This window comes from Oreochromis aureus, linkage group 11 (genome assembly GCF_013358895.1).
Source record: "Oreochromis aureus strain Israel breed Guangdong linkage group 11, ZZ_aureus, whole genome shotgun sequence".
NCBI lineage: Eukaryota > Metazoa > Chordata > Actinopteri > Cichliformes > Cichlidae > Oreochromis > Oreochromis aureus.
Window position 1 is genome coordinate 13490437 of NC_052952.1, and position 27555 is coordinate 13517991.

At 40.5% G+C, this 27555-nt stretch overlaps 1 protein-coding gene across 1 annotated transcript; it reads right to left on the bottom strand.

Moving 5' to 3' along the window:
* Window positions 1–20: 20 nt before the first annotated feature.
* On the bottom strand, window positions 21–27555 carry eif3ea (eukaryotic translation initiation factor 3, subunit E, a). Its single transcript, XM_031729872.2, has 13 exons — window positions 27407–27555; window positions 26183–26300; window positions 25875–25992; window positions 23218–23260; window positions 21665–21769; window positions 16966–17091; window positions 16479–16603; window positions 13316–13442; window positions 12616–12717; window positions 8477–8586; window positions 1898–2000; window positions 1297–1431; window positions 21–177 (listed from the first exon to the last, which is right to left on the bottom strand). The coding sequence occupies exons 1-13, from the start codon at window positions 27494–27496 to the stop codon at window positions 142–144; spliced, it is 1338 nt and encodes a 445-aa protein (XP_031585732.1). The 5' UTR covers window positions 27497–27555; the 3' UTR covers window positions 21–141.

Here is a 27555-nt window from a genome sequence, read left to right on the forward strand (position 1 = left end):
AAGACAATCATGGGTGAAAATGGTTTTGTTGGTCACTTTTATTGAATTGGTGATGACTTGAACCAAGTGCAAAACAGTAATCTGCTCTTTGAGGGACAAGTGTGGAAAAAAGATGCAACACCACAGGGCATGGGTGATCCATCAAAATCCGCTTTCCTGACCTGCCCAGCTCGGTGTCTGCAAGAGAAGCGTGAAGAAAACATCACATTTAGACCATTTGCACATCACTGCGAGCGATCAAAACAAATCTTTCTTGTTGACTGTGGGAAATGTAAAAAAAGTAACATACATGTGCAAGCAGTTATATGCTGACGTTTTCCCCTTGTCGGGTGTGTGTAATGTGTGTGTGTTCTGTTGGTGAGTGCTGGGTGGCTGTGAGAGCTGACAGGGACCCTAAGCAGCTGGCCCACATGGTAGGCTGTAAATGTTCCCTATATGCAAGTAATTTGTAGCCTTAAGGACAGCAGGATGTAATCGTGCTCTGTGAGTTGTTTGCAACCTCTCTATTTTAGTCTAATTACAAAAACTCCTTAATGAGGGGGGAGGGGAGGGGGGTGCTTTTTTATAGGATAAGTTTAGGGTTGCACTCCCGCTGCAGACATTCAAACAATAGGGAGGAGGCTAATTGAGCACATCAAAAGATACTCAACAGGCGCACAGTTAACATGCTTGCTGTAACTGCCTGGTCTCGGTCCTGTCGGGCTGCCCGTCAATTCGCTCTGACAGATGTCAACTTTTCAGGGAGTTCGGAGCATCATTTTAGCATTGTGCGTAGCTGCAATATTTGAACTGCCTACATAGCACCATAACGTGCAAGGTCAACATCAAAAACAGACAAATGGGATGACTGGACCCCGAGCCAGACATCTGTAACAGGTCCTAAGTGCAGAAAACTCCAGACTTTGACTAATGTTCACCAAAGCCAGAGTGAGGATCCACCTTATTTACGCTGCTGAGCTGAGTCACTGAGCTCGGGCCTCGTTTTATGGTTGTTTGGAATCTACCTTGTCATTAGGCCTTTGAAGAGCAATGGAGGGATGAAAGCATTAGCTCTGTTAAACTTGCTCTTACTGGCTTTATTCCGTGTAAAGAGAGCTTTTGTTGATGGTTGTTCATCAACATTCTTGAGCCTTGTTCTTCTGAGCTGATCATTTGAGGTGCTTTGAACTACCCTGAGTGCACGCTGACCTTCAGTGTGATCGGTTAAGTGAGTTTTGCTTCCCCTACAGCGACGAGCAGGGAGTGGAGATTTGTGTTTTTTTTTTTTTTTAAATGTACACTTTGTCCATTACTCACCTCGTTTCTGTTGCTCTGGGCCTGCTTTTTCTCAATGTTCATGGCCAGCATTTGGCTGCGGAACGAGAGGCTCTTAGTCTTCTCAATCACCTGCTGGTAAGGCGATATGGCGTTGTTCCCCATGACCACATGGCCCTAGAAGAATGGATAAGAGCCTCACAATAATGCCAATAACTTTAAGTCTCGCAGGCATGCTATTCTACAATGACCAACCAGAAGTATCACATAGGTCCTATTCGTTTCTACTGTAGGCACATCAAGATAATTCTGTGTCATTCTGGTAGACTAAGCTATGATTTACTGATTACAGAGAACTGTTGCGATGGGTATGCCATAACATGTAGGATCAACATAGAGCCTCATAAAGGGAATGTATCAAGGCTCAGATACTGCGGTTACAATGTCCTTATAGCTACCCTTCCATTTAAAAAAAATAATGAAATTTTAAAAATGAGGATAGCGTTGGGCTCCTTTTCCCTCCTGAGGTTACACAGAAGTGGTTCTGAAACAGCCCCCAATTTGCTGAGATTTGTTTTAAAGGATTTGATTCATTACTTAAGCACAGAGCTGACTGATTGAGGAAGAAGACAGAGGGTCTCACCAGTTTGGAGTCTATCTTGGCATCCAGCCTGGCGTTGCGGATGAGGTTGACGATCCATCTCTCGGCTTCCTCGGGAGTCATGTTCAGTTTGTCTGCCAGCATGCTGTTGAGGAAAAGGAGACAGTGAGCTCTAACCTGGTTCGGTTGAAATAATTCAAAGTAACATTGATATTAAATGTTCTAGAGACATTAAAGAGTTCCCAGAGGATGTGTCTTTGGTCAGCAATTAAGTTAGAATTTTAATTTGACCAATACTTTTAGCCAATGACAGGATATCGGCAAAAATCAGCTGTTCTTGTGCATTAGTGTACGTGTATGGAATAGCACCTTTCTAAGTGGTAAAATAAGGTTGTAAAAACATACCTGGTAAAAAACAATGTTAGCAATATCGTTGTAAGTAGTTTAGGATGCTAAACTAAACGGTTGTTGTTTATGAGCCTTTTTGAAATTGTCTTTTTGTGTCTGCAGCGACTCTCAGGTAAAAACAAGAAAAGAAATTTAAGAACAAAGTGCTCCATTACAACAGTAACAACACTCATACTGTGTTTACAGATTTTATTCTTGTTATCAAATACTGACATGAAAAATCCCAAGCAATAAAAAAAAAAAAAAAAAAAAGGGGGAGTAAAATCCTCTCCACAAAAAACCCCAAAACAATGTATGTAGATCGAACTGTCACGACTTCTGCATGAGTATCAATTGTTGTAGCTTGAAGCACTATGCTGAGCCACCAGTCCAGCAAAGTCTAAAAAACAGCTGATAAAATCTCACACTTTAAGAGGGATATCTTTTAATATAAAGTCACGTGAAAAAGAACATTTTCACAGAATTCCAAGCAGTCTTGTATAGCATAAGTACACATTTACTGCTTCCATAGGAATTAAGAGGATGCCAGGTGCTTCCAATCAAATGCACTTGAGTGTGAGCACCTCTATAAAAACAGAAGAAGAACACACAAGACTTCTGGAACAACATGCTTTGGACAGACGAGATCAAAGTGGAGATGTTCGTCCACACAGCATGCACAGTGGCACCTTTAGCAAAAACCAAACATAGCATATCAGCACCAAGACCTCGTGCCAACTGTCAAGCACAGTTGTGGAGCAGTGATGATTTGGGCTGATTTTGGAGTCACAGGACTCATGGAGTTGAACATCAACAGTACAAAAGTATTGTAGAGTCAAATGTGAGGCCATCTGTCCAACAGCTAAAGCTTGGTCTATATGGGGTCATGCAGCAAAAGAACGATCTCCTGCACTGCAGCAAATCTACAACAGAATGGCTGAAAAAGAAAAGCATCAAGGCGCTGCAGTCGCAGAGTCAAAGTCCAGATCTCAACCTGATTGAAATGCTCTAAGAGAGATGTGCATAAATGATTCCCCACAAAAAAATGAACTGAAGCAATGCTGCATAGAAGAGCAGGCCGAAAACTACTATGCCAGAGACACAAACAATTTCATACAGAAAACTGTTACTTCAAGTTATTTACACTAAAGGTTAGTCTAATCTACTAAATCATGGAGCTATACTCAATTTTTGAAAACTGCCATTGTCAAATAAAATATATAAAATACCCCAACTGAATTTTACTGTTAATTCTCAGGTAACATTTAGCTTCTGGAAACACTGACTTCAATTAAATGTAGCTGCTGTGTGTGCTGATTCATGCATGAAATATGTTCTAGCACCCAGTAAATCTTATTTAATGCTATTCTATGTTATGACTGATGTTGCACATTAGGTGCCAAATGACTGGTTATTATTTCCATTTGACAAAGTTTACAAATGGCCAACATATTGCGCTTCAGGCAAAAAGTATATAACACACCCAAACACTTCTAATGGTCCCCTGCTAATGGGAGCTTGATTTACAGACTTGTATGAACAACTCAATTTGAAGAATGGGTACTACCCCATGTTGTGAACCTCTGTAATTATTTAACCCTTTCTTTTTTTGTAGCTCTGTCCAGGAAACACTTTGTCCACCTGGCTGCTAAAGCTCATCAGACAACTCCAAACAGCAAATGTCCCCTGAAGTAAAAGCCAGGTAGGAGACCGGGCTGCTCTTTGATAGAGCTAGACGTAGATGTGTCACAGTATAAGGAGGGGGTTATGAGGGTGGCTGGCATTCTTTGATCCAAAGCTTTCCCCATTGCAGCTGGCTTCCCTTGCGGCTTTCAAAATAACTAGACCCCCTCGATACCCCCTTCCCCCTACATTTCCTGCCTCTTTCCTCTTGTCTGACCCTCACCACCCTCCACGCCTACCACATTTCATATCAGGGCCCCAATAAATATTCCCGGCCGCTTTGAGCACTACTCAGAATGACTACAGCAACTCTCATCTCAAAACCATGAAACCAGCCCTTCCCCTGAGAAGCACAAATCCTGCTGGCACAAATGCATAAAGTCGGTATTCCTGCAAAAAAAACCCCAAAAGCATAGGTTAAAAAAGCCTGTATAAAACAACTGACTTTGTTAACGATCACTTCCTGGTCCATTAACCACATTTCGCGAGACCCCTTCAATAAGTAAGAATCTTCCCAGACCACACCACTTCACACGCCATGCCTCAGCAAACAAAGTCAACCACTAGTACAGATTTCAACTGTCGCTCTCAGAGGCTTATTTAAGACATTCTTTTAGTGGGAAGTAATCTTATTTTGGATTTGTGATATGTCTGTCTTACCTCAAGGCTTAAAAACTTTAAAAAAAAAAAGACTACCACTTTCTAACCCATGAATGTTGGTCAAATGGTGGCAAAACCACATAAAGAAGGGAAGTGAAATGATGTCAGTGTCTGGATGAGGCATTAAAAGCATAAACAACAAATAAAACGCATTACCTCAGCATAATGAGAAAAATAGGGTTTGGTCTCCAAGTGACAGTGCACATCTCTCAACACTTACACCACAAGTGAAGTGATTGAGAAGGTGGATAACAGGATAGAAAAAAGGCAGTTGCGAGGAGTTCATGAGTATCCCAGCAGCCCAGAGGAGGGGAAAGGATATGAGGAGACTGATGAAGCTGTCATTCATATCAACAAACCTTGTAACATTAGCTCTGCTGGACAGCTGATTACACTTCAGCTCATCAAACCTGTGGAAAATGATCCATGACAACAAAATTGCTCTGATGGATCATTGTCCGGAACGTCACAAGTTCGTGTGTTGGCTATTTAAAGACCCAAGTTTAGGGTTGATGGATAACACATGTCGGTGATCGCACTGACACCATTTCACATCAGCAAGTGTTAATTTAAAGTAAATGATGCGCTGATGAGTAGCTGCAGCTCACACTGTCAACTTCGGAAATTCAAGATTTAGATTTCACGTTAAGCGGGAAAAAAAAAAGTGTGTGTCTACATGATATTGAGCTCTGTGAGGCAATGTGTTGCAGGATCTTGAAGACAGTCCTTAATAATTCTGTATGTGGGATCATTAACATGGTACAGGATGACTTATTCAGTAACTTTAGGCAGGCAGACTGGAATATAAGGGGTACAACTGTAAGCATCAAAAGCACCTAAAACTTTTGATATTAGTAACAATTCTTCAACTATTTATTTAACAATTAAGTAATCTAAAGCAAATTCAAAAGTAAATTTGTAACTGGTTCTAATTTCACCCCAGTGATTAGGTGATTGCTGCGCAGGAATACTGTGGGTGTTTTGTTTGACAATTCAGGAAAGTCGGGGCGCATGTCAGTCAAGTCCAGGTCAGATATGGTGATCAAAACAAACATGATCTGGTTTCCTCGCTGGGGACTTGAGCTAATCCTTAACCCTTCTCGCTGTTGTCTTTGCAGTATAACACAGGAACACAAAGTGCCCCAAAAGGCCCAAGGCCTTGGCCTGTACGAGTCAAAGCCCTCTAATCTAATTTATAAAATAAAGTCTGGCAATGTTTTCCTCCCAGGAAGCACATTTGTATATCAGAGCAGGGTAACTTTATCTTATGTTCTAGTGACAGTGTTCTTCAACAGCTAGCCTTACTTATATCTCAGAGAGAAGGAAGAGGAGAGGGGAAGGGGGGAAAAAGGAAGAAAAGGACAGATGTGGGAGCATGCAGTGCGCAGGTCAGAGTTAACAACCCACACTATTGACATCTTTTGGCCTTAAAGCCGAACAGGCAGCTTCCACGCCTGGTTTTATTTTACACAACCATGATCCTGTTCCTTTGGGGAGAAGGATCACTTTCATTTCGACCCCTTACTCGCTCTGGCTCCTGAGCTTTCGACTTCAGGCTAGGGGACTCCTGTGAGTCTCAATACCAAGCTCACACTTGCACAGAGAGGTCAGGCATTGGGGTCTAATTCAGTTAAGAGAGAGAGCAGGATTGGGGGGGGTGGGGGTTCTTCTCCAAAGTAGCCCCCTTCTTAACATGGCTGGCCTAAAATGAATGCATTGTTAAACACTAACATATGATAGTGTTTGGGAGAGTCCAAGCCATTTGGAGCAACCTCGTTTTCGGCTTGGGGTAAAATTGATTTTTCGGAGAAACCGAAATGATTGTGTGGTCTTTTTAATGACTCACTTGTGAGGTGGAAAGCTCTTCAGTGTTACTTCCAAATACACACGACACCCCTTCCAAATACCAGTGAACTGTTGTGTACAAAACAATCCAGTCATGAGCGGAGGGGGGGGACAAAACTTCCCCAAATGACCACGTCTCAAGCATTTACTCATAATGTCAAAGGACAAGTGTGCATTTGAGGTCGCAGCAGGGTCTTGCCACTGAAACATTTATGGAAGGACTAAGGAAATAAAGCCTGTAAATCAAACAAGGAAAGCAAAGCTAAATTGGAAACACACACACACACACACGCACGCACTCTTGAGACACTGAAAAGTCTAGACAAAAGGACGTGGGGTGGGGGGGGATTGCAAGTGTGGGCTAAATCACATTTTCAGTGCCTACAGTACATTTTACATAAGCCTTTATTTCATAAAATAACTAAAATAAGCCAACTTCTGGTCTACTTTTGTATCTCAAGCTGTGGGCAAAAGGCAAGCTAAATATCTGTGAAACCATCATGGCCAACAGCTGTAAAAATGTCCTCATTAAAAACAGCCATCAAATTCATTTGAATCCACGCTTGGGTGCAGAAGGCTTCTGGGTAGAGGACTAATGACTTGGAATTTGGTTGTCTGTCAAAAATAGACATGTTCTGTCCATCGTCATAACACCACCGAAAATAAACACGGAAATCCCTAAAACGACCCTTGGTTTGTGTTCTTGCTTCAGAAACCTCAACAAACAAGAGAGTTGAGGACACACAAAAAGGTGAAAAGTAGAAAAATCGCTGTTCAACTTCCTCTTTCAATGTTACCACTAACCTTTTGTGGTCCTTAACAAGTAAATGGATCCAATTGCACTAAGTCTGCCAAAAAGAACCAGGACTCCTAATCAATTCCAGACAATCTGCAATTGGAGATTTCGACAGGGCCTGATCATGTTCCATAGTTCAACCTTGACTACAGACCTCCACAGCTCTATGTAGCAGTCAATGCAATCATTTTCGTGTCAGAAGAAGTAATTCATTCCCTCTTTCCACTGAGCATCACGTGTTTGTGAACCATACTTGGAAATGCAGCCTTTCCTTCAAATCTTTAGCAGTCACAATAGGCCTGAGGGACGGCATACTGCTGTGTGAAAGCAGTGGAAAATGTGTACTGTAAATTAGTCTGGAACACTATGAACAACAGAATAACATATGCACTTCCTAACATCAGAGATAACACTTACAAAGACAAGCGTGATAGCTAGGAAGGCTGAATTTCTCTTTATCTTTAAAACTCTCTCAAATTGATGCCAAATCCTATAATCTTTCTTAATTACAAACAATTACTATAATCTTTTTTTCTTTCTCACCGCTAATGCTCACTATAATTAGCATTTACTAAATTTCTTGGTTTTGGGGATGGATCCAAGGTCAATTTTATTTTAATGTAACTAAATTGAATTTCAAGCTAACAGTCAAATTAAGACCTACAGAACCCCCTGACCTCCATTTACCCAGCCAAAGAGAGTTGAAATGTTTATGTGTACTGGAACAGCTGGGAACATCTAAAGCAATCCAAACCCTGACCTCTTACTGGAAGACAACTTGTAGTGAACTGGCCTTGGACAGGTGGTCTTAAAAGTTTAGTAAGCACAGCAACCTGTAGAGACCTGGAAGCAGTTAAACCCCATAATACTTATCCCCAAGATGTGTGGTGTTAGCATGGCTGTGCACGGAGAGGCCAATAAACACTCATTTCAGGAAAATTCCATTAATCGCAAAGCAGCTGTTCTTACTTCCTGCATCTTGAAGTGTAGCGATATTAAACAGTATTTCCTGTTAATCATTAATGATGTCAGTCAGAGTTTTCCTGTCAAACATATTCTACGGAGCAGCACAGAGACATTCACAGCTTTCAAACCGGCGAGAGGTGGTTTTTGGTTCAACACCCTCTTTGCAACTGACTTAATGTAGCAACTGCCAGCTGCTTCCAGGAATTACTTGCCAACTAGTTGGGGAATACACATTCTTCACATCCAATACAACAGACAGCTCTTGAGCAATGTGTGTTACCAACCTGATGCTAATGCACTGGTGAATTCTGCAGAAGGTCTCAAAGATGAAGAGGCGTGCGTTCTCGATGAAGTCCTCCAGGCAAGCAACCAGGAAGAAGTCATTCACAAGAACCTAAGAGACGGGAAGAACTTCATGTTAGAGCACTGTACAACAGGTATTAAAGCAATGCTTATTTCTATCAATGTAGGACACTGGCCTAAAATACACACAACTCTGAGTTTGGACCAGACAGAGTGGAAAGTCATGAGTGCTGCTTACAGGTTTCAATTTGTCTGCCTCTTTTATTTAATGTCCTATTTAATAAGGGGAAAAAGAATTCAGTTCACTTAAGCCCAATTCCAACTTGTTTTTTGCTGTAGTAAATGGGGTAGGGAGAACCACACTGTCTGCATTATTGTTTCACAATAAAGTTCCCTCTCTAAGTAATACATTTCAAAACCAACCACAAATCTTCAGATTCTACAACCACCACATGACACCATTCAGCAAGAACAGATCCAGCCACAGAGATGACCACCCTGTCAGCGACTTATCACTGGTCATCTGGTCTGTTGGTTCAGTGTCAACTCTCTCTCTCCTCTCTGTAGGATTGTCAAATTTCACAGCTACTGTCATCCAGCATCTGTAACACCACAAGTTCAATTCCATTCACAAATGACACTGATTTTTTTTCAGCCATCTTTACTGTACAAAAAAAAAAAAAAAAAAAAAAAAATCACCTATGGCCAGTTACAATAACAAATACTGCCTCATTTTGACTCTTTGTTACTGCTGCATATGGCCTATTCATCCATTTAATCTCTTATAAATGTTCATGCCCCAACTATGGTCCCAGAGGTACTACTGTATGAAATGCTCCCATTTCCCAGTGCTTACTGCATTCCAACGCACCAGTGAGAGCTATTTCACATCACAGACCTCTATCTTCAAAAGTTCTGTAAGGATTACCAGCTCTTTGTTTTCTTAAGCCTAGAAAGCTGCTATCTGCACAAAATTCTGCTTGAATAAATCCCAACTACATGGCGCTATCAGGCAACACACGTTTTCAGCTATGACAATGCTTATCTAAGGCTGATAAACTTTGAACAGTTAAGTGCCCTAATTATTGTCATCTGGGATTCAGACCACAAAGCTTAAACAAATTCTGGAAGGGGCCCGAAGAGCCCATTTATGTGCAATCTGAGGGCCGGACTATAGGTAGCCCTATACTTTTCATTCTTTTGCCATGCAAGCATCTAACATCTGACAGCGATTCCAGATTTGGGTGGAGTGGGAAAGAAACAAATAACAACTTGTACAGCCTAACCAAGCTAAACTCCCTATTTGAAAGCACTTGGCTCATACTTTTGTACCGGCTGCAGTGAACTGAAGTTGGGAGAGCTGAAAACAATACGCATGTCCTGCTATTACAGCAATCAGCAAATAAATGGGTGCCACTCTTCTCAGCGGATCAAATGTGAGGCACTACAAATGTTCATCAACACAAAAACCAGTTCCAGTGTGTAGTGGTTTACTTCAATCACTCCATGGTCTGTGAGATCCCTTAACCAGTGAAACTATTCTCTTGCGTGTGACTTTTCCCCGCACAAATGTCTCACCGACTTCAAACAAGACCATTTTGGGAAAAAACACATGTTTGCATACCATCACAGTAATGCATTAGAGGTGCTGTTAAACACTTTTGGAACCACCCAACTTGCTAGACCTGTTGTGAATTGGACAAGGTTAATAGAAGCCTTTTGTGCTTACTGGACATGCTCTGATAAGACTGACAGGTAAGCTAGTGTTAAAAGCACCTGGAATAACTTGGGCTCTGAGAGGAAATTGGGAGTGAGCATCTGTTTCGAGCACAGTAGAGTCTGTAAACAGAACCCCACGAGGTAAGGTCAGGACCTACCCAGAGAGCTCCTAAAAAGAGCGTGCAAGTGTTTAACAAGGATGGTGATTGAGGGTGTGTGTCACGTCTTAGGTGAAACAGGATACGCTCTAATGTTGTTGATAGTACGTGTCATAGTTTAGCCTGTGAAGCCCTTACAGAAAAAAAAATTTTTCCCCACGCTGGATGTGTTTTTTTAAGTACATAACCACATAAAAACAAATTTGGCTAATTAATTTGGCTTTAACTTCCTCATTTGTAAAGTAGCAATATGGTGAGGCAGATGACTCTCTGTATTAGAGAAAAGAGAATAAATCTAAATGAAACAGAACCTCAAGTATACCACTGACATGAGTTATAAACATTTTCTCCTAAGAAAGAACCATTTGATCAGGCCACATGTTTTTCATTTATCTGCAAGAGGCAAAAGATGAAAAGGGGGCCAAATAGCCCTAAGTTTAGTCTTTTATTCCTCTGCACCTCCAAATTAGCAAGTCATCTGGGAAAGCCAAATTACAGTGTGTATGCAGAGAATGAACTAGGAGATCAAGTTCTACTAGATAAACACACAATATGTACATAGCACAACAATCAGTTAGGACACCTGCTCTGTCTTTAAATTTGATTACTTACCACAGAATGTGTCCAGAATATACTTTGTATATCAGATACATGGATACTCTAAAGGCCACTAATGCAACAATCTTTGCTCAACTGTGGCAACTGTCTAGTTTGAATGTTCCTATTAATTTGCAGTACAGCTCTGCTGTCGCACTGTATACCTTGTGGAATTCAAATGTAAAAACTGTGCAAAATCTAGAATTAACCTTAAGAAAAAGAACACTGCTGGCAATATTTGAGATCAGAAGATACAAATTAAGCCAAATAACTCAATTATGTACCACAGTGCCCAAAATAAAATTAAATTGACCTTAAAGTGAAAAATGAGTCAGAAGAGCCATTATTTCTTATTCACCCAGTCTAATAATGCTTTCAAATAAAAACCTGTGGCATTTTAAAATCTCTAGTGGTAGAGTGGGGCTGTTTTTCTAAGTGTGGGCTCCTGTTGTGCTCGTCTCACACCAAGCAGCAACCTCCAGAGCTAAAAAATGTAAACAATGCAAAAGTGCCCAAAAGAATTTCATGTTAAAACACCCAATTTTACAGCGCTAAAACGCATGTTTACAATCTGGTGCTGGCCTCTATAGATGGTTTCCCCCTGCAGAAAATAAAAATAAAAACAAAAAAAATAGGGGTGATTTATTTATTTTTTATTTTTTATTTTTTTATACTTTTTTGTTACTCCACCAGCCCAGACATTGGTGTGGCCTCTTAGCATGACAGGTGTCCCAGCAAAGGCAGCTGTAGTGTCTTTTGTATATAGTCAGTAATATAAGAAGATGAACAATAAGCTATATCATTACTTTTAACTCTGGACCAAGTGGTGTGTTTCTACTGCAAATTATTGAAACTGAGTGTACGAAATCAAGGAGAACATAGACTAAATTAGCACTATTCTCTAGAAAAGCCTGAACACAGACCTTGAATAGGTTTTGGGCAAAAGAGGACAGAACGTTATTTTTATTGTGCATCATGTCTTTGCGGGTTTCTTCCACAAAGTGAGCTGTAAATCTTATCTTGTTCAAGGACAAGTTTTCAAATCATCATGCTGTTCAGTGTGTTAAGCTTTGTAGTCAACACACAAAGAAGACTTTTACTGTAAGCTACTCACATTTCATATTAAGTTACATTTCATCATTGCAAACCGAAATTGAAATAAATGCTCTGAACAGTGGTGTTTTGACAGATTTCCCTCTTAAACCGAGTGTCTGCAAGCCTCTGCGGAGACTTGTGCTTATAAAGCTTTTATTGTTAACGACTAGGCTGATGGGTCAATTACAGGCCATAGCATAATCTGACTGAAGCCTGAGTCATACAGTGTCCAAGGAGACCTCTACATATCAGACAGTGAGATACAAGGCCCAGCCTATCACTGCTCTGCCTCACTGGACCCACGCAGAACTGCGGCGAAAAGAATCGCTGTGTGAACGTGCAGAAGGTCACACACAGATGACATGATTACTAACCATTAATACTATGATGCTCTGTGTGAAAGTTCAGGAGTCTGACCCACAAATCAGACGTCCTCAGAAGACCTCCGTATTGTCACGCAGATGAACAAAAAACCAAAACAAAATTCTTTCTCCCTTTGGGAGCAAAATGACGAATTTACTGTTTGTGACATGACTGAAGTGGGTACTCACCGATTCACATTCCCTGAGCTTCTTCTGAGCACTGTCAAAGTCAAAGTTCACGTACAGGCACTCCACAAACTCTGTAATCGGATCTTTGTAGGTGTAAGACTCCTGAAGACATAAAAAAAAAAAAAATCACAGGTACAAACACATTTATGTGTCTAAGTTAGAAAGTTAGGGCTCATCGATGGTAAGGGGCAAGTAGTTTATATAGTTATTTAGAAATAAATATGACAAATATAGCAAACATGAATCACTATCTGTATATGAAGTTCAAGCTGTTTGTAATGTAGTCAGAACCACCACCTGCTGGGCACAATTGCTAAATAAATGAAACCATGCTCTGAACTCTGAAGGGCTCTAAATCTTCTAAACTGACATAAGGCTATAGAGCAGAGAGTACTGAGGACATCTTTTATTCATTACCAACAGCCAATCAAAACAGTGCTTAGATCTCTGAACCAGCTACTGTCATTGGTAGATAAGGCACGGGCACACAACAGTTAATCAGTTTACTGCCATTCATCAGGAGTTCAAGGCTTCTCTTGCTTGACTCAAACTATAATATATACACCCGTTGTGCTTAAAGTGAAGTGTTAGCAATGCTATTGGATTACATGATCAGTTACCCACCCTTCAAAGCCGGTATGGCCAATAAGTAATGACCTAATAACTGTGCACCGTGTGACAGATTTTTGTGTTTTTTTACCTGTTGTATGACCTTCACCAAATCCTTCAGAACTTGCCGACGTTTACGGACATCCTTGTTTGTAATGACCGCTGTAGTTAGGTAACGCAAGATGTGGGGGCACATAGTCTGGATAGCATTGAGGTATCTGGAGTGAGGTAGGATGAAAGTAATCACTTATAAGACCAACGTAAGCATAGATGTGATCTTTACAAGGACACATAATATAACATTTTGAGATTCTTATCAGGCTCCTGGCATTTTGAACAGAGAAAATCCTTTGCAGTTAAACAGATAAATGTCCTAACAGGACCTTCATTGGGTCTGCATGGGTTCAAGCTTTAGCCATTTCTTTCATTAGCATCCTATGAGGGGGGAGAAAAGGGAATTCTGGCAAGAAGATACAGATCAGTGAGCAGGGACCTGCCCAGTAGCTGAAACTCAATCCAAGAGGGACTGATGCTCCAAGCACAGGTCAACTTGCTAAGGGCTGAACATGAGAGAGACAACCCTGTTTCAGGCTCATTCTAATCCCACACCAACTGTGGAGATACAGTTTCTGTAAAAACATGCTGTACGCACAACAACTGGCCGCAATATTAAAACCACCTGCCTGGTATTTGTGACACCAAAACAGCTCCAAATTAGAGACATGGACATTTAACTAGACTACTCTCTGATAGCACTCTGTGGTATCGAGGGAGTCTGGGGGGGTAGCATCAGGTCCTTTAAAGTAATTTGAGTTGCAATGTTGAAACTACGTGGACTTGTTTTTACAACACAACCCACACATGCTCAATCAGATTGAGATCTGGGAAATTTGGATGCCAAGACAACATGGTCATATTCCCAAAACCATTGTTGAAAAATTTTTGTGGCAGAATGCAATATCCTGCTGGAAGAGGCCACTTCCACCAGTGAATACCGCTGCCATGAAGGGGTGAACATCTTCAACAATGTTTAGGTAGGTGGTATGTGTCAAAGTAATCTTAACATGAGTTCGAGGACGCAAGGTTTCCCACCAAAACATTACTCCAAGCATCACACTGCTTTCCATAGTGCATTGTGCTGCCGTCACTGCCCCAGGTTAATCACCAGCAAGCCCTTTGCTGTTCACATGGTGTAAAAGTACATTGTGATTTACCTTCTTTCATTACTCCATGGCTGAGTTCAGATCTGCTCGCATGCTCATTATAAATAGTTTTGACAGTGAACTGGAGTCATCGTGTACTCTGCCCAGTCTGTGGCTATCCAAGAAAATATGCACCAAGTTGCAATTCACTGTGTGTTCTGACAGTTTTGTAATACCCAGTATTAAAGTGCCCTTATCGTGACTTTAAGAGGGTTTGCAGTCCTTTAGTGTGCAGTTTAAATTTTTTTTGTAAAAGGTTAGACTTTCAAAAGCCACAGTCCTTAGCCAACTGAATTCACCTAAATTTTTAGCCCAGGTAGGTTCCTTCAGATCTCCCATAGCTAAGGCCAAAGGAGCACATGTTACTCAGAGAAGCGGTTCTGAACCAGGCTTAATTAGCAAAATCAATTAAAAGGGACAGGGGGACCTGTGGCATTTGTGATGTTCAGTCTAAAAATGGCAGTGGGCTATTTGAAAAAGCCACTGTTTGCCTGGCTCCCTTTCCTGCTTTGTAGTTGCTTGACTCCCGTGAAAAAAAAAAAAAAAAAAAAAAAAAAAACCACAACGCTCCCTGCTGTGTTCCTGATTAACTTACACCTACTCATTCTCCTGGGGGCTCCAATAACAAGCAATCTTGCATGAATCACTGTACCATAGCCTTCTTGGTGCATTCACTCTAACCCACTTAGGGGACTTTTTTTTTTTTTTAGTTTTCAGGCAACAAGCATCACTGCACTGGTTTACTGAAGATGCTACTGAGGCATGCAGCCAAGGAATCAACTATGAGTTCAGGTTTCCTCTATTTAAGGAGGCTGTGTGAGAACACAGGAGCAGGTCCCATTTTACAGCTTGTAGGAAAAAGAAAGTCATGTCAAACAACCCAAGGAGTGATTTCAACAATCAAGCAACACAGGATGTACTACTGCAGTAGTGTTTGACCATTTTGCACCAGTCTTATACTTTGTTACTGGATATTATTTCCCCTGAGGTCTGCGCACTCTGTCAATAGTACACAAACAAGGCTTTGGACCAACATTTGCTGACTGCAGGGGTAAGGGAGGTCAAATGTGGAGCTGAAGGCCAACCACTGGTCACCAACTTCAGCCAAAGGAAGTACTGGTCAAGAGATGGGAAACAAGAGCCAAGCCAAGCCTCAGCGGGGAAAACATGAGGTTTCAAGACTGTGAAACTGCAAAGCACACAAATCTACCTCAGTTTGTCCAAACAGATGGCTGGGTGAGCTTTTCATGAGTAATTATTGGGCAGGCCTCCTTAATCATCCACAATAAAATTAAAAACTGAGTAAAATTCAGGGAACCAGACATTTGAGTGTGCTGTGTTGTGGTCGCCTGTCATACTGTCTGTGGAGCCCAATCATCTGTACAATTATACAAGCCTGCAATCAGAACAGGGGAGGGAGCTAAGACATCAAAATAGGTGGTGTGCAAATTTTAACACAGTGTATAAAGTTTCCGATCTGCGATACATATGGCCTGGTTCTCGACTTGGAGAGTAAACAGACCACACGAAAACACACTTCAGAAACCACTTTGAAAATACCAGCAGTGTTTCATGAGGAAGCCCACCACCAAAAAAACGTGTCATGACAGAAAACAGTTTCCCTCTAAATCAAGTTCAGCGTGTAAAATGTTTTATGAAGCATTTTGATATATACAAATCAGATAACACGTTAGAGGGTCAAACTATAACACTGCAGCCACAGCATATAATTTGTCAGTCACGGCCATTCTCAAAATGCAAAATGCAAAAAAAAAAAAAAAAAAAAGATTTCTAGACATTATCTCATTTTCATCTGCATTTGTAATGCTAAAACACAAAATGCCATTTTGAGTGTAGTTTAAACAGCCAACAAGGCCGAGGCTCAACCACACTGCAAAACTGTGCCTTTCTTCTTTTAGCCATTGTTCAGGGGAAATGTATCTGATCTTTTCAACTACTTCCTGGGATTGTTTCAACGGTTTTCAAATTCCTGTCTAAAAGAATGATTGAAGTGGAAATACTGAAAAAATATATAATAAAAATGGTACTTACTGTGGCTGATACAGAAAGAGCTCAATGATATTGTCCCTGCCCTTAGGGTGGTTGAAGAAGACAAACAAAGACCAGTGAATGAGCCACGTCCTTTGCTGAAGAGACTGGAGAGGGGAGCTGACGGTCTGGACACCGCCAAGGCCAAGGCAGAAACCCAGTCGAGCACGAGGAAAGACACGAAAGGTGGTGCAACAGAGGCCACCAAAAGGCAAAAAAAAAAAAGAAAGTAATTTTATATCACAAATATGTTTAGAGACAGTTATATTAAAGCTCTTCTCATCTTCAAAACAAAGAAATCACCTCGGCTTCCAAAGAAACACCAATAATGACTTAACACACAAATCCAAGTTCTTAAGCAGTCAGATGAGTGTGTGTGGCAAGAAATAAAACGCCACAGCAGAGCTGTACTGCAAGTGAAATGTCAATACAGGAGTCTATGTAAGGGAATCTAAATGTGGTATCAAATTCTGAGAAGTGGGGCATTTACGTTGTTATCGATAGTCTCTCTCAGGCGAGTGAGATCCTCCATGGCTGCCTCCCAGTTCTGCATCAGGATCTCAGAGGCCAGTTTGCCCCACAGCGAGTTCAGGGCATTCCTGTCTGTAGATGGGACCTTGGAACGGACAACATGATACATTTGTTAAACTGATGACACAGTCCCACCTGCAAAACAAGTGTTTTTCCACATTACTTGACAGACCAAATACTAATAAGGGTTGTTCTCATACAGCCTGGCAGACCAAGAGGCAACATCTGCATCCATACGCAGCGAGCCAGGGCTTGTCACCGTTTGCTTGGCTTCAGTAGCAGTGTTGTATGATGCAGTGACTTTTCTCATTTATACCCTTCAAACCAATTAAATTATGTCATGGCAGGGGAATGGAGCTTGACAGACAAGAGAAATGGATTATGAAAGACTTTTTAATAGAACCACATTCAAAGCACTTTTGGGTAAATTACCACATTAAGTAAGGACATATTTGAAGAATGTGTCACTGAAATTTCCTGAACAGTCCTACAGAATTATAGCATTTGGTTGGAGAGTTCACTTGACTGGGTAATGCCAATAAGGTCCTCAGGTTTAAAAACGCTTCAGCAAGATGAAACGTTCATTTAACATTTGAATTGTATTTATTGCAAGGGGCTACTTTTGACTTGTTTGCAATCAGAACTACTCCAAAGATTATATCTCACGGATTGATAAAATTAGGGTACGCATCGGAGATAAAAGACTGTTCTAAATGAATGTGGCACATAGGTCATGACTTTTATTTGCTAGCATGGCTGTGTAGTTAGGATTACACTGCCCAAGTCTGTGCAACAGAGCGGCACAGGAGTGATCAAATCAGTCTTCATTAATATTTAAATGATCCAACTTCAAAATATCCAAGAAAATTGGAGTTGTTAGTATTTCTTGCAAATATTGCTGCTCTTCATACAAGAAATGAAAAGTGCCACCCATCACCTTCAATAAATCTGGACAACTCCGTCTTAATCACAAGGTAATTAGGCTGAAATATGAACCAAGGCTAACAAGACATCTTTGAGAGGATAATTACTCTCAAACGTGTTGCAGGCTACAGTGTCTGATTCCCAGAACCCAGCTAAAACAAACAAACAAAAAAAAGAAAGAAAGAAAAGAATCCTGTAATGAAACGCAGGTTGAGAATGCCTCTGAACCTCTGCGACACAATCACTCTGTAGTGGACCACTGGACTACACCCTAGGGCTCATGGGAAACTGTGCGCCACAGTAGTCCACGATAACACCAAACACCAGACGCATTGACATGAGTCAAGCAGGAAGTCGGGGTGGGTGTCTGTGGAGCGTCCAGAGAAACCTAGATGCTAACCAAACGCCCCTGTACAACATCGGACAGCTGCTGTAGTAGACTGTGAGACACGACAGATGCACACACGCAGGAAACGCTTTAAACAAAAAAAAGGAAAAATAAGAGAACAGGTTTCCGCTGAAACTGAAATTGGTGATTATTTGGCTATAAAGGGATTTCTTGCTTAGTAAAAACCAGCTACAGTCTGATAACATTTCATCAAGCTGTTATAATATGAGATGATGGCAGGTAAAGGGAAATATTTGGAAAATCTCTTGTGGTATTCCCCCAAAGGAGAAAACAGTAAGATGTTGTGTCCATCCAACCAGTCGGAGCAGCGCTCTTTGATCACAGAGCACGTCTCTGGTCTATAATGAATGATTTTTTTGAGGGGGGAGTGCAGAAGTCACAAGAAAGATCAGCATTGTAGCTCTGAGAAGAAACTGGCTATGCTGCCGATATAAAGGTCAGCGTTTCATCTGTTCTAGTGTTTTGTTTTGTTTGCTATTTTTTCTCTCTTGGAAGTCCCTGCCTGCTACGTTTGGCTGACCTCCAGGTCATTATGGCAGCTTTCTACACACACACAGTCTGGCTTTTCACTAGTGGCCACGCTAGAAAAGTTTCAATACCTGGGTTTTTCCAGCAGTTACCTTAAGTTTCCATTGGTTTGTGAAATGGGCACATTTTCGCTGACTGACCAGCAACAATAAATTTACTGTGCTGGGGATCCGTCGGGATACTCAATCTTTATTCTTAACATTCAATCCCTGCATTAAGTGATGATATGAATAAGTTGCTCTTTTCGGGCTAGGCCACACTGTAACAAGACCTGAGGCATGGATTTTGCAAGGCTGGCTTCCTTCGTTTAATTGACTGGGTTTCCCACGTTAAATGACTTTATGGAACCTCACCTCTCCCATACGGAGGGGGGGGGGGCAGACAAGAGGCCTGTGAGGATGGGAGGTCTACAAAAACACACACAAAAAAAAAAAAAAACAGGAGGGGGAGAGGGAGTAGTACACAGAGTCTCACTAATGAAACCCATTTCTACCTATCCCCTTTCTAAAAAGCCTCTTGCATTGTCAAGAGTAAGCAACAGATATCCAGTTACAGAGGCTGGAAATGAGGAAACTAACAATTTGAGGGTTAAAAAAAAAAAAAAAAGAAAAAGCCCTCTATGCTGGACTTTGAACAGCATACCTCAATTAGAGCAATTTTGGTTTATTTAGACTGAGTTGCAATGCCATAAACAACTGTTGTTGGGATAGTGGGTCATACGCCTTGCAAGCTTTTGAAGACTTTTCTTACATGCTATTGATTTGTCTCTTCCCTTAACAGATCTGAGCACAACAGTAAAATATCCAACTGCTTTGGGCTAAAAGAGTTGTTTGTAGGGAAGAAGGTCAATCATTGCTTAAACTCATTGCCAAGATTTTCAGGAGGGGGACAGAGACGTGCATGACTAGGCAGAGTCACTGACATCCAAAAGACAAGTTGCAGTGCCGTATCAAATGCTAATGAGGACAGAAACAACCAAAAATGGTCTTAATGTTTTTCATTCTAATAAACAGACAAAATGATGATATTATTCTTCCCATTCTGCCTGGCCTGCTTTAGCACAAGTCCTTGCTTTACCACACAGCTAAATGCTGACAAAAACCAACAAAGCTAGAACACAAGTGAGTGACACTTTGAAACCACCAACAATGCAGGCTGCTTCCATCGCTCATTATAGGACATTCAGCTCCGAGTTTAACTCACAAACACTTGATCTAAGATTACACACAAGGAGTAACAATAGAGTTTAATTTCTGCAGGGCATTTTGATTTACTCCAAATGACTTTAGTCAACAAATTGTACAAGCTTGGAGAGTCCCCTACGTGTCACAAAAAAAACACCACGATCACTGATCATTGCACTTACCAAAACTTGGCAATTGTGATTTCTTAATGCATCCAGGTGAGTCCATTCCCATTTTCTGGTTCTATACACAATATGTCTTTGTGTTTGTAAAGTACAGGCCACCTGATATGGGCTTTTTTTTTTTTTTTTTCCCTTAAACAAAAGTGATACTAATATATCCTCCTGGGCATTTAAAAAAAATGTTTGTGGATATTTTTTCTTTCAGACAAATTAAACATAACCAGGTTTCCCAGGCATTTTTGGGTGTAGTTATAATTCCTTAATAAGATAACATAACGATGCCGTTCAAAATCCCCCCTGCCCTTTTTTTTTTATTTTAATTGTCAGAACATCCAGTGGATTACTCATTTATGCTCTGCCCAACTCAGCTCAGATCAGCTGTTTGTGTTTTTGGCGTTCCAAACGTGTGTTGCCAACAGGGAAGTTGCAGAGTTCCTTTTGTTGGACAAAATAAGCATCATCAAAATTCATAGTACGGTTAAAGGGTGTTTCTCTTGTCTCTTTCTTACCTTTTTAATTTTCATTTATCAGCCGTTTTAAATACTGATACCGATACATTGGAAACATCTAATATTGGCCAGTACATCAGCCTCACAAATACATCAGTCAGGCTCCATTATAGAGGAAATAGGGAGTGTGCATGTGCACAAACAAGAATACTGGCAGTGGTCTCAGTGAACAGTAATTATCTTTCTCTGCGAGACAATCACTGGCATTACTGGACTTTGAAACATTCATCTTGAAAACTACTTAATAACATTTCGGCTTTGTCCTCCAGCTCAGCACTCCAAATTCAGAAAAGAAAGACAGCTGTATGATGAACACAGCTATTAATTACGTACAGTTAATTTTCATCCCCCACGATAATCACACACCCTCCTAGAAACACCTTGCAAATTGCATGAAACCCTCTTAATGGTAACTGGGAGATGCCTTGCATAACTAAGTACATAAGCTCAGAAGTCGTGACTAGCGACTCTCTGGCCACAGCACTCAAATCAATAAGCTGTCTACTGAGTCCCGCCCCGTGAGAAGACTACAGACAGATTATGCAGTCCGCCACTGATCACTTGGCCCAGTAAAAGATTCTACTCAAGTCTTAGAGCAGCAGTCTCCTCCTAATACAGAAGACGTGCAAGGAATTGAACAGGCAATGACGTAAGCTTTTCACATTCAATTACTTCTAAGTGTTCTTTTCCTCTGCTATGCAAGCACTGGCATATGGAGGAATTAAAGCTATCTGGCAAACCTAATGTGACGTTCAATTTTAATATATCAGACGAACGCCTTAAGCTAGTATATAAATGAGGACAGAAAAATAGTACTGGCACTCTGTTAAGTGAAGGGGTACCGGTTATCAGCAAATGTCACCATTCATGTTCGATAGATTGTAAATGTGTTGAATGTGTGCGACCAAAGCTGACAGCTTACCAAGACACGGAAGAAGTAGAGGTACTCTGCAGCACCAGAGTAGTTTCCACACTCGTACTGGAACTTGGCATACCTGTACAGAGTGTCTAAATACTCCTGACGAAACTGCAAGAGAAATGCAGCATAAACATCAATTTTACAAACAGAGAAAATGTGAATTGTTGACAGCGTGAAATGGTAAGACTAAAACTTTATAAATACAATTTCTAAAGGGTACATTGGTATGTACTGAGACCTTTTCTACTGTTAAAAAATATGAAATCATTGAAATGTTGACTGATTACCAAAATTATATAATAATTCTTCACATAACATTATTTGTACAGGTATTATACAGTTGTAAATTATGTTTATAAAGCTTTTGAACATATAAGTAAAGAGGTGATGTGGTGGTGGTGTCCTGTTTCACTCACACGTTAGCATTTTCACCACTTGTTCTCTTTTACTTTCTCTAGTTGTTTGGTTCAACTTAGCCTCCAAAACGATTTGGTTAAACTGAGAAAACATTGTGGCTTGGGTTAAAATGAAACAAGTTAGGAGAGCACGTAGGCGAGGCCCCTGTTTCACTACTGCCACAAGCAGTGTGTCACAGGAATGTGCTCAAAGACAACTACGTATCTCAGGTTTTAAAAATGGCAGCATTTCATGCCATTAGAATCATGATGTGAGCTTACCGATCAGGAACAAAATAGCAATGTCAAGCGTCAAACCATCATTGCATTAAGTAAAAATTAAATACTAGTAAGTTTAACAACAGTCATAACAAAAACTCCAGAGAAACCCAAATGACCTATAAATTAAATGACAAATATGACAATATTTTATATTTATTTGTTGCATTTGAATAATTTGTTGCATTTGAATAATTCCCTGTTGTGGTGGCACACTGCTAAATCATTTTTCCCCAATGAAAAGGAAGTGAATATTTAACCTAAAAAAAGCAAAAACAAAACAAAACAAAACGCCTTCCAAGATGTGGTCATATGAACTATATATTATATATGGGGCTATCATTTCAAGCCTACATGTCTTCCTATATTTAAATGTCCTTCCTGTCCAGTATTTCAGAGCAGCGTGAGCTGACGTCAAGCCATTCAAGAAGATTCAGTACAACCGTGACAGGCAGCAAGCGCCTTTTGCCGCCCAAGCCTTTCCCAGTGCATACTGAGGCGCTCTGAGCTTGGGCTGTGTCGAGGTACACTGAGGACAGCACGCAGGTCAGTGGGATACCGGAGTAGGAGGGGACCGATGGAGGGGAGGGTAAGAAGCCAAACATCACGGTAAATATAGAACCTCCGGCATTCTTGCGGCTCTATCCACGAGTCCCGAGCTACTCCGTTTATTCTTAACAATTCACCACAGAATGTAAATGTCCACAGAATTTGTGCAAGCCATACAAACCCGAAAATGAGTTAAGGGTTTTGGGAAGTAATTTTGCATTTCCCTGCTCGGCCTGTCCCTCCCGCTTTGCCCCTAAAACAACCATGAGTTCACACAAGAGCCATGGGAAATGCAGCGAAGAAGTGAGATGTCAGCAAATCAGGCCAACTTACGTTATGTTTCTCTGCCAGATAGTCAAAGAGCATTCGTCCATCTCTGGAAGAAAGAAAGAAAAAGAAGAAAGCAAGACAGTTCCTGTAGTTAGAGACCATTTAACTTGAGTTGCCGTTTGGCTAAAGAACCGGCATTTAGACCATCATTCAGGTATATTTTTCCACTTTTGGGCTAAATCAAGAACCATACATAAATGAAGACCATTTCACTTTTAAAATGGTGTGATAGGCTGTTTATTACATTTGGTTTGGCCAACATAAATCTATGTTAGCCATGTCAAACAAATGATGTCTGGTGAATAAAGTGAATACTGATTTCTCAGCACAGCCTCTGTGTCTCTATGGGTTTGTCAAAATAAAGGAATGCACTGGCTTCCCTTAACTGTTCTGTCCTGAATGCATTTTACAACTTTGCCTGTGACCTAAAATCTATTTATGTGAACACCACATAGAAACTATGTGTGTGCCTGGGTTAAGTTCACTTTCACAGTGGGAATGAATGAGTGTGCATTTACTGGCACAAGTGTGATGTTTGTTAAATGAATTTGATTTAGGCTCTGAAGCTAAAGATGGTTGGGTGGATGGTTTCTCTGAGCTCCTTTATATCCACCCTCTACTGTGAAATGTCAGCCCACTGTCCACACTAGTAACACATATTGCGATCACTTAACACACCCACTAGCCACTAGCATGTGCATTTCTTGCCACAAAACACAGTTTCTTAAGGTTCCACATAAGAAATATCCTGAGGCCAGAAATGATTTACTCAGGTAAGACAACTGGCCAGTAGCTGGGGCTGATCAGACTGAGGATAGTTATACCATCAGTGGGGATCCAGTTAACCCTCTATTTATCTTTAATTTCCTGACAAGCAGTTTTCTTGTAGGGTGCTTGAAAAGACTGTTGTTGTTGTCAATTGGTGCGGCATAAATAAAATAGAAAACACAGTACACCTGAGTTGAGGACAGAGGCAAAGTAACAATTTCAATTTGCTGGTGATTAGAGTTATATAATCACCATGTACCAGGCAGACATCCTCCTACTCCCTGTCCAGTGGGCTACTTCATACTAACAAAACAGTCTGTGTTGACAAGTAGACATCTGAACAGCAGCTCAGATTGCATTTAAAACATCCACAGATGACTGATGGTTGCTTTTATACACTGGTAACCCATGCTTGTATCATTTACTTAATTAAGTATGTAGGTTCTATATACAACCCACCTGGGGGGGGGCAGATGTATTTCTCCTCCTGCATGTGATGTGATTTCACTACATTTTTCCACATATTGCTCATGTTTGTGCTCTTACATGCAAAAGACTTGTTGCACATGTGGCAACAAGTGTGACTATACTCAAGTGTAACCACAGCTTTCCCAATCCTCACTAAGAGCAGGCTGTGTGTGTCTGTTGGATGGCGGTGCTGCTGCTCCTGCCCTTCACACACAAGCTCCAAAAGAGAGATCTCTCTTCTGGATTGGGAACATGGAAAATGCTTCATAGACAACAGTCTTAATCTTAACATAAATTAGAAAAGAAATTGGTGAGATAAAATTTGCAAGATAAATTTAATGTAGTAAAGTTAAACAGGAAATGTGTTTTAGTTATTTCTCCAGTATTAAGAGTAAAACTGACAACATTACAACTTCATGGCACTCCAGTGTTTAATCATTGAAACCCTAGGCTGTTTAACACAGTGTTTAACAAACTGATGATGCAAAAGATCCAATCTGCTGCTTTGCACCCGTCAGGAGATGTTAGCACACACACACAAAAACCCCCCACCAAGCAATCAGTAGCTTGTCTACTCAAAAACCCAAAAGTGGTTTTCAGTGCTTTAACTCCAAACAAATGAGAACATAAATCACTGGTCATCCTAATGGTGATTATATTCCACAGAGTGTATCCAATAATGACAGATTGTTTATAGATATGGTAAAACATGATTTACTATGATCCAAAAAAGCTTGGTAAGTGAGTTTGAGTTTCATCTAACACACTTGGGGAAACTGTTTGAGAAGTTAAAATTTAACCTAAAGGAAAAAGGACAACCTTTTTTTTTTTTTATTTCCAGCACCAGGTGATCCTATAAACGAGGCATAACGTTACAAACAAAACTATAAGATAAAATGAGTTTTAATCTAACACACTATTGTTTTATAAACCAAGAAAAGAATGATGTAAAACATAAGGAAACTGTTTGATGTGGGAATCAAACGAGCAATAACAAGACAAGCTAATACAAAGCACAAACCCAACAGTTTCTACAAGTAAAGAGATTAAACTATGAAAATGATCTTGATAGAAAATGATCTTCTAAACACTACACTGCCTGCCAAGAAACAAATGAACAGATAAAGCTGGATATGACTGTTTTAATTGAAATACCACAAAACAGTCCAGATAAAGTTAATCATATCTGCCTTTTTTTTTTTTTGTTTAACTTGTGTCTTCCTAAGAAGGCTAAGTACATTTTTTGTTCAATATGCAGCTCCTTGGACTTCATAAAATCCATTAGCTATGCTGCTGTGCAGGTTTTACTAACCCAAGAGCCAGTAAATTTTACAAACTCCTCATGTTTGGCATAAAATCTGTTTTGGGACAGTAATTAAATACAGCTGAAGGATATGTTTAGAGTAGGAAATAACAGATTCTACCTGGTTGACTGCATCTGCCTTGTTGTCTCAGGATCTTCAAACATCTTCACAATGGGTTCGGTCTCTGACTGCAGCTGCTTTAGCTGGGCCACAACCTCTGACCTCTTCTCCTTCAGTGCTGACACAGGAAAGAGAAAGAAGGTCATTAGATGCAACAACACTATAAACTAGCAATCAATACCCCAGTACTAAAAATGGCTGTAAAACCAAGTTTACTGATAAATCAATTTTGAATGATGTGTGTAGAGTAGTGTATGTTTCAGCTCTGGAGAAACCGGGATAAGCCACTGAGCAGCACCACCACTTACTATGGGGAATTTCCTTCTCAGCAAACAGGCTTCTGTACACATCCATAGCAAAGTCCACCATGTTTGTGTCACTGAGGAGGTCCAATTTTCCACGAAGTAATTCCTGTTCATTGTAGATCTAAAAACATGGCAAATAACAGGAAACAGAACAGAGGACAGAGTGTTTTGTACATTAATTCAAACCCTGAGATTCAAAGTTACAAAGGCTTATTTTTTTTTAAAATTTGATTATTATTACAAAGCACAACGTACTGAATAAATTTAGCACATCTCCTCCATAACGTCCGGCAATACATTAACACTACAGAAGCCACGATGCTTACTTCAAACGCTGACAATTATTTTGTATTTGTAACAGTGCTCTCTTTGGCTATAGCCGATTCAACTAAAGGCGGCAATAGTTAAACCAATAACATCTAGTATGCTATTTTCCGTAGATAAATAGTTTCAGACCACCGGAAAAAACTTGCTCGTCTTATTAGCTTTCTGCATCAATCTGCTGGCCACAAACGTTGTATTAAGTGAACCACAAACTAAATGGCTATCTCAGCACTGGGAATGATTGGGGTTTTTTTTGAAGTTGTTCACTTTTTCAGGTTTTGGGGTTTAGCTTTACCGGAGAGAAAGAGGACATTAAGTATGTTTCATCGCCCGGCACATTCACACTGCAACACCACTGAACTGAATAAGGACAAGTCTGGTACTACCGCGAAACAACTCTGTAAAACCAGCTGTTTCGAGTTTAGAAAACGTGGACTCCTACACTTAGCTAAACTTAAAACTTGCTTTTAAAACTTCAAAAAAAGCTTGGTTTTACCAGTGTAAAGTGAATCACAATCAAATGCACAACTTCCGACTCGGGTCTTTCAAATATGGAACAAACTGAATTCTTAAGTGTGACACTATAGCTCATAAAATCTCGTGTCATACGTTTTTTCTTCAGCCATATACATAAATTTTTACGCTAAACGTTGATCTTATTTTAAAAAAAAATCCTCGACGTTTACAGGCTTTGCTCAAACGGTTACGTGTCCTTTATTTCTTTTACTTTGAATGTCGTTCCTACATTTCACACTTCCGGTTAAATATCGTTTCTTTACAAAGCGGCAAACAATGTGGCTCGTGGAGTACATGGGTTTTTACAGCAGCTTAAACACCGTCCTCTGCTTGTTAAAACACCGAAAAAAATGTACCGAAATGTTAACGTTTTCATATACATCGTACCTCTTTGACAGACAGGAACTCCAGCAGAGGAAAAACGAGATGTCGGTCTAAAAAGTGGGCAATTTTGGTAGTGAGGTCGTACTCCGCCATGTTTGCTCCGGGGGAAAGGGAAGTAGTAGTATGACGCAGCTGTCTACTGAGAAACTAAC

What these genes read in the sequence shown, in the direction of transcription:
- eif3ea (XM_031729872.2), bottom strand. Translation starts at nt 27,496, where the DNA reads ATGGCGGAGTACGACCTCACTACCAAAATTGCCCACTTTTTAGACCGA. An exon ending in AGGCAGATGCAGTCAACCAG is followed by an intron (nt 23,261 to 25,874) that starts GTAGAATCTGTT and finishes TCTTTCTTCCAG; the next exon opens with AGATGGACGAATGCTCTTTG. An exon ending in GAGAGACTATCGATAACAAC is followed by an intron (nt 16,604 to 16,965) that starts GTAAATGCCCCA and finishes GGCGGTGTCCAG; the next exon opens with ACCGTCAGCTCCCCTCTCCA.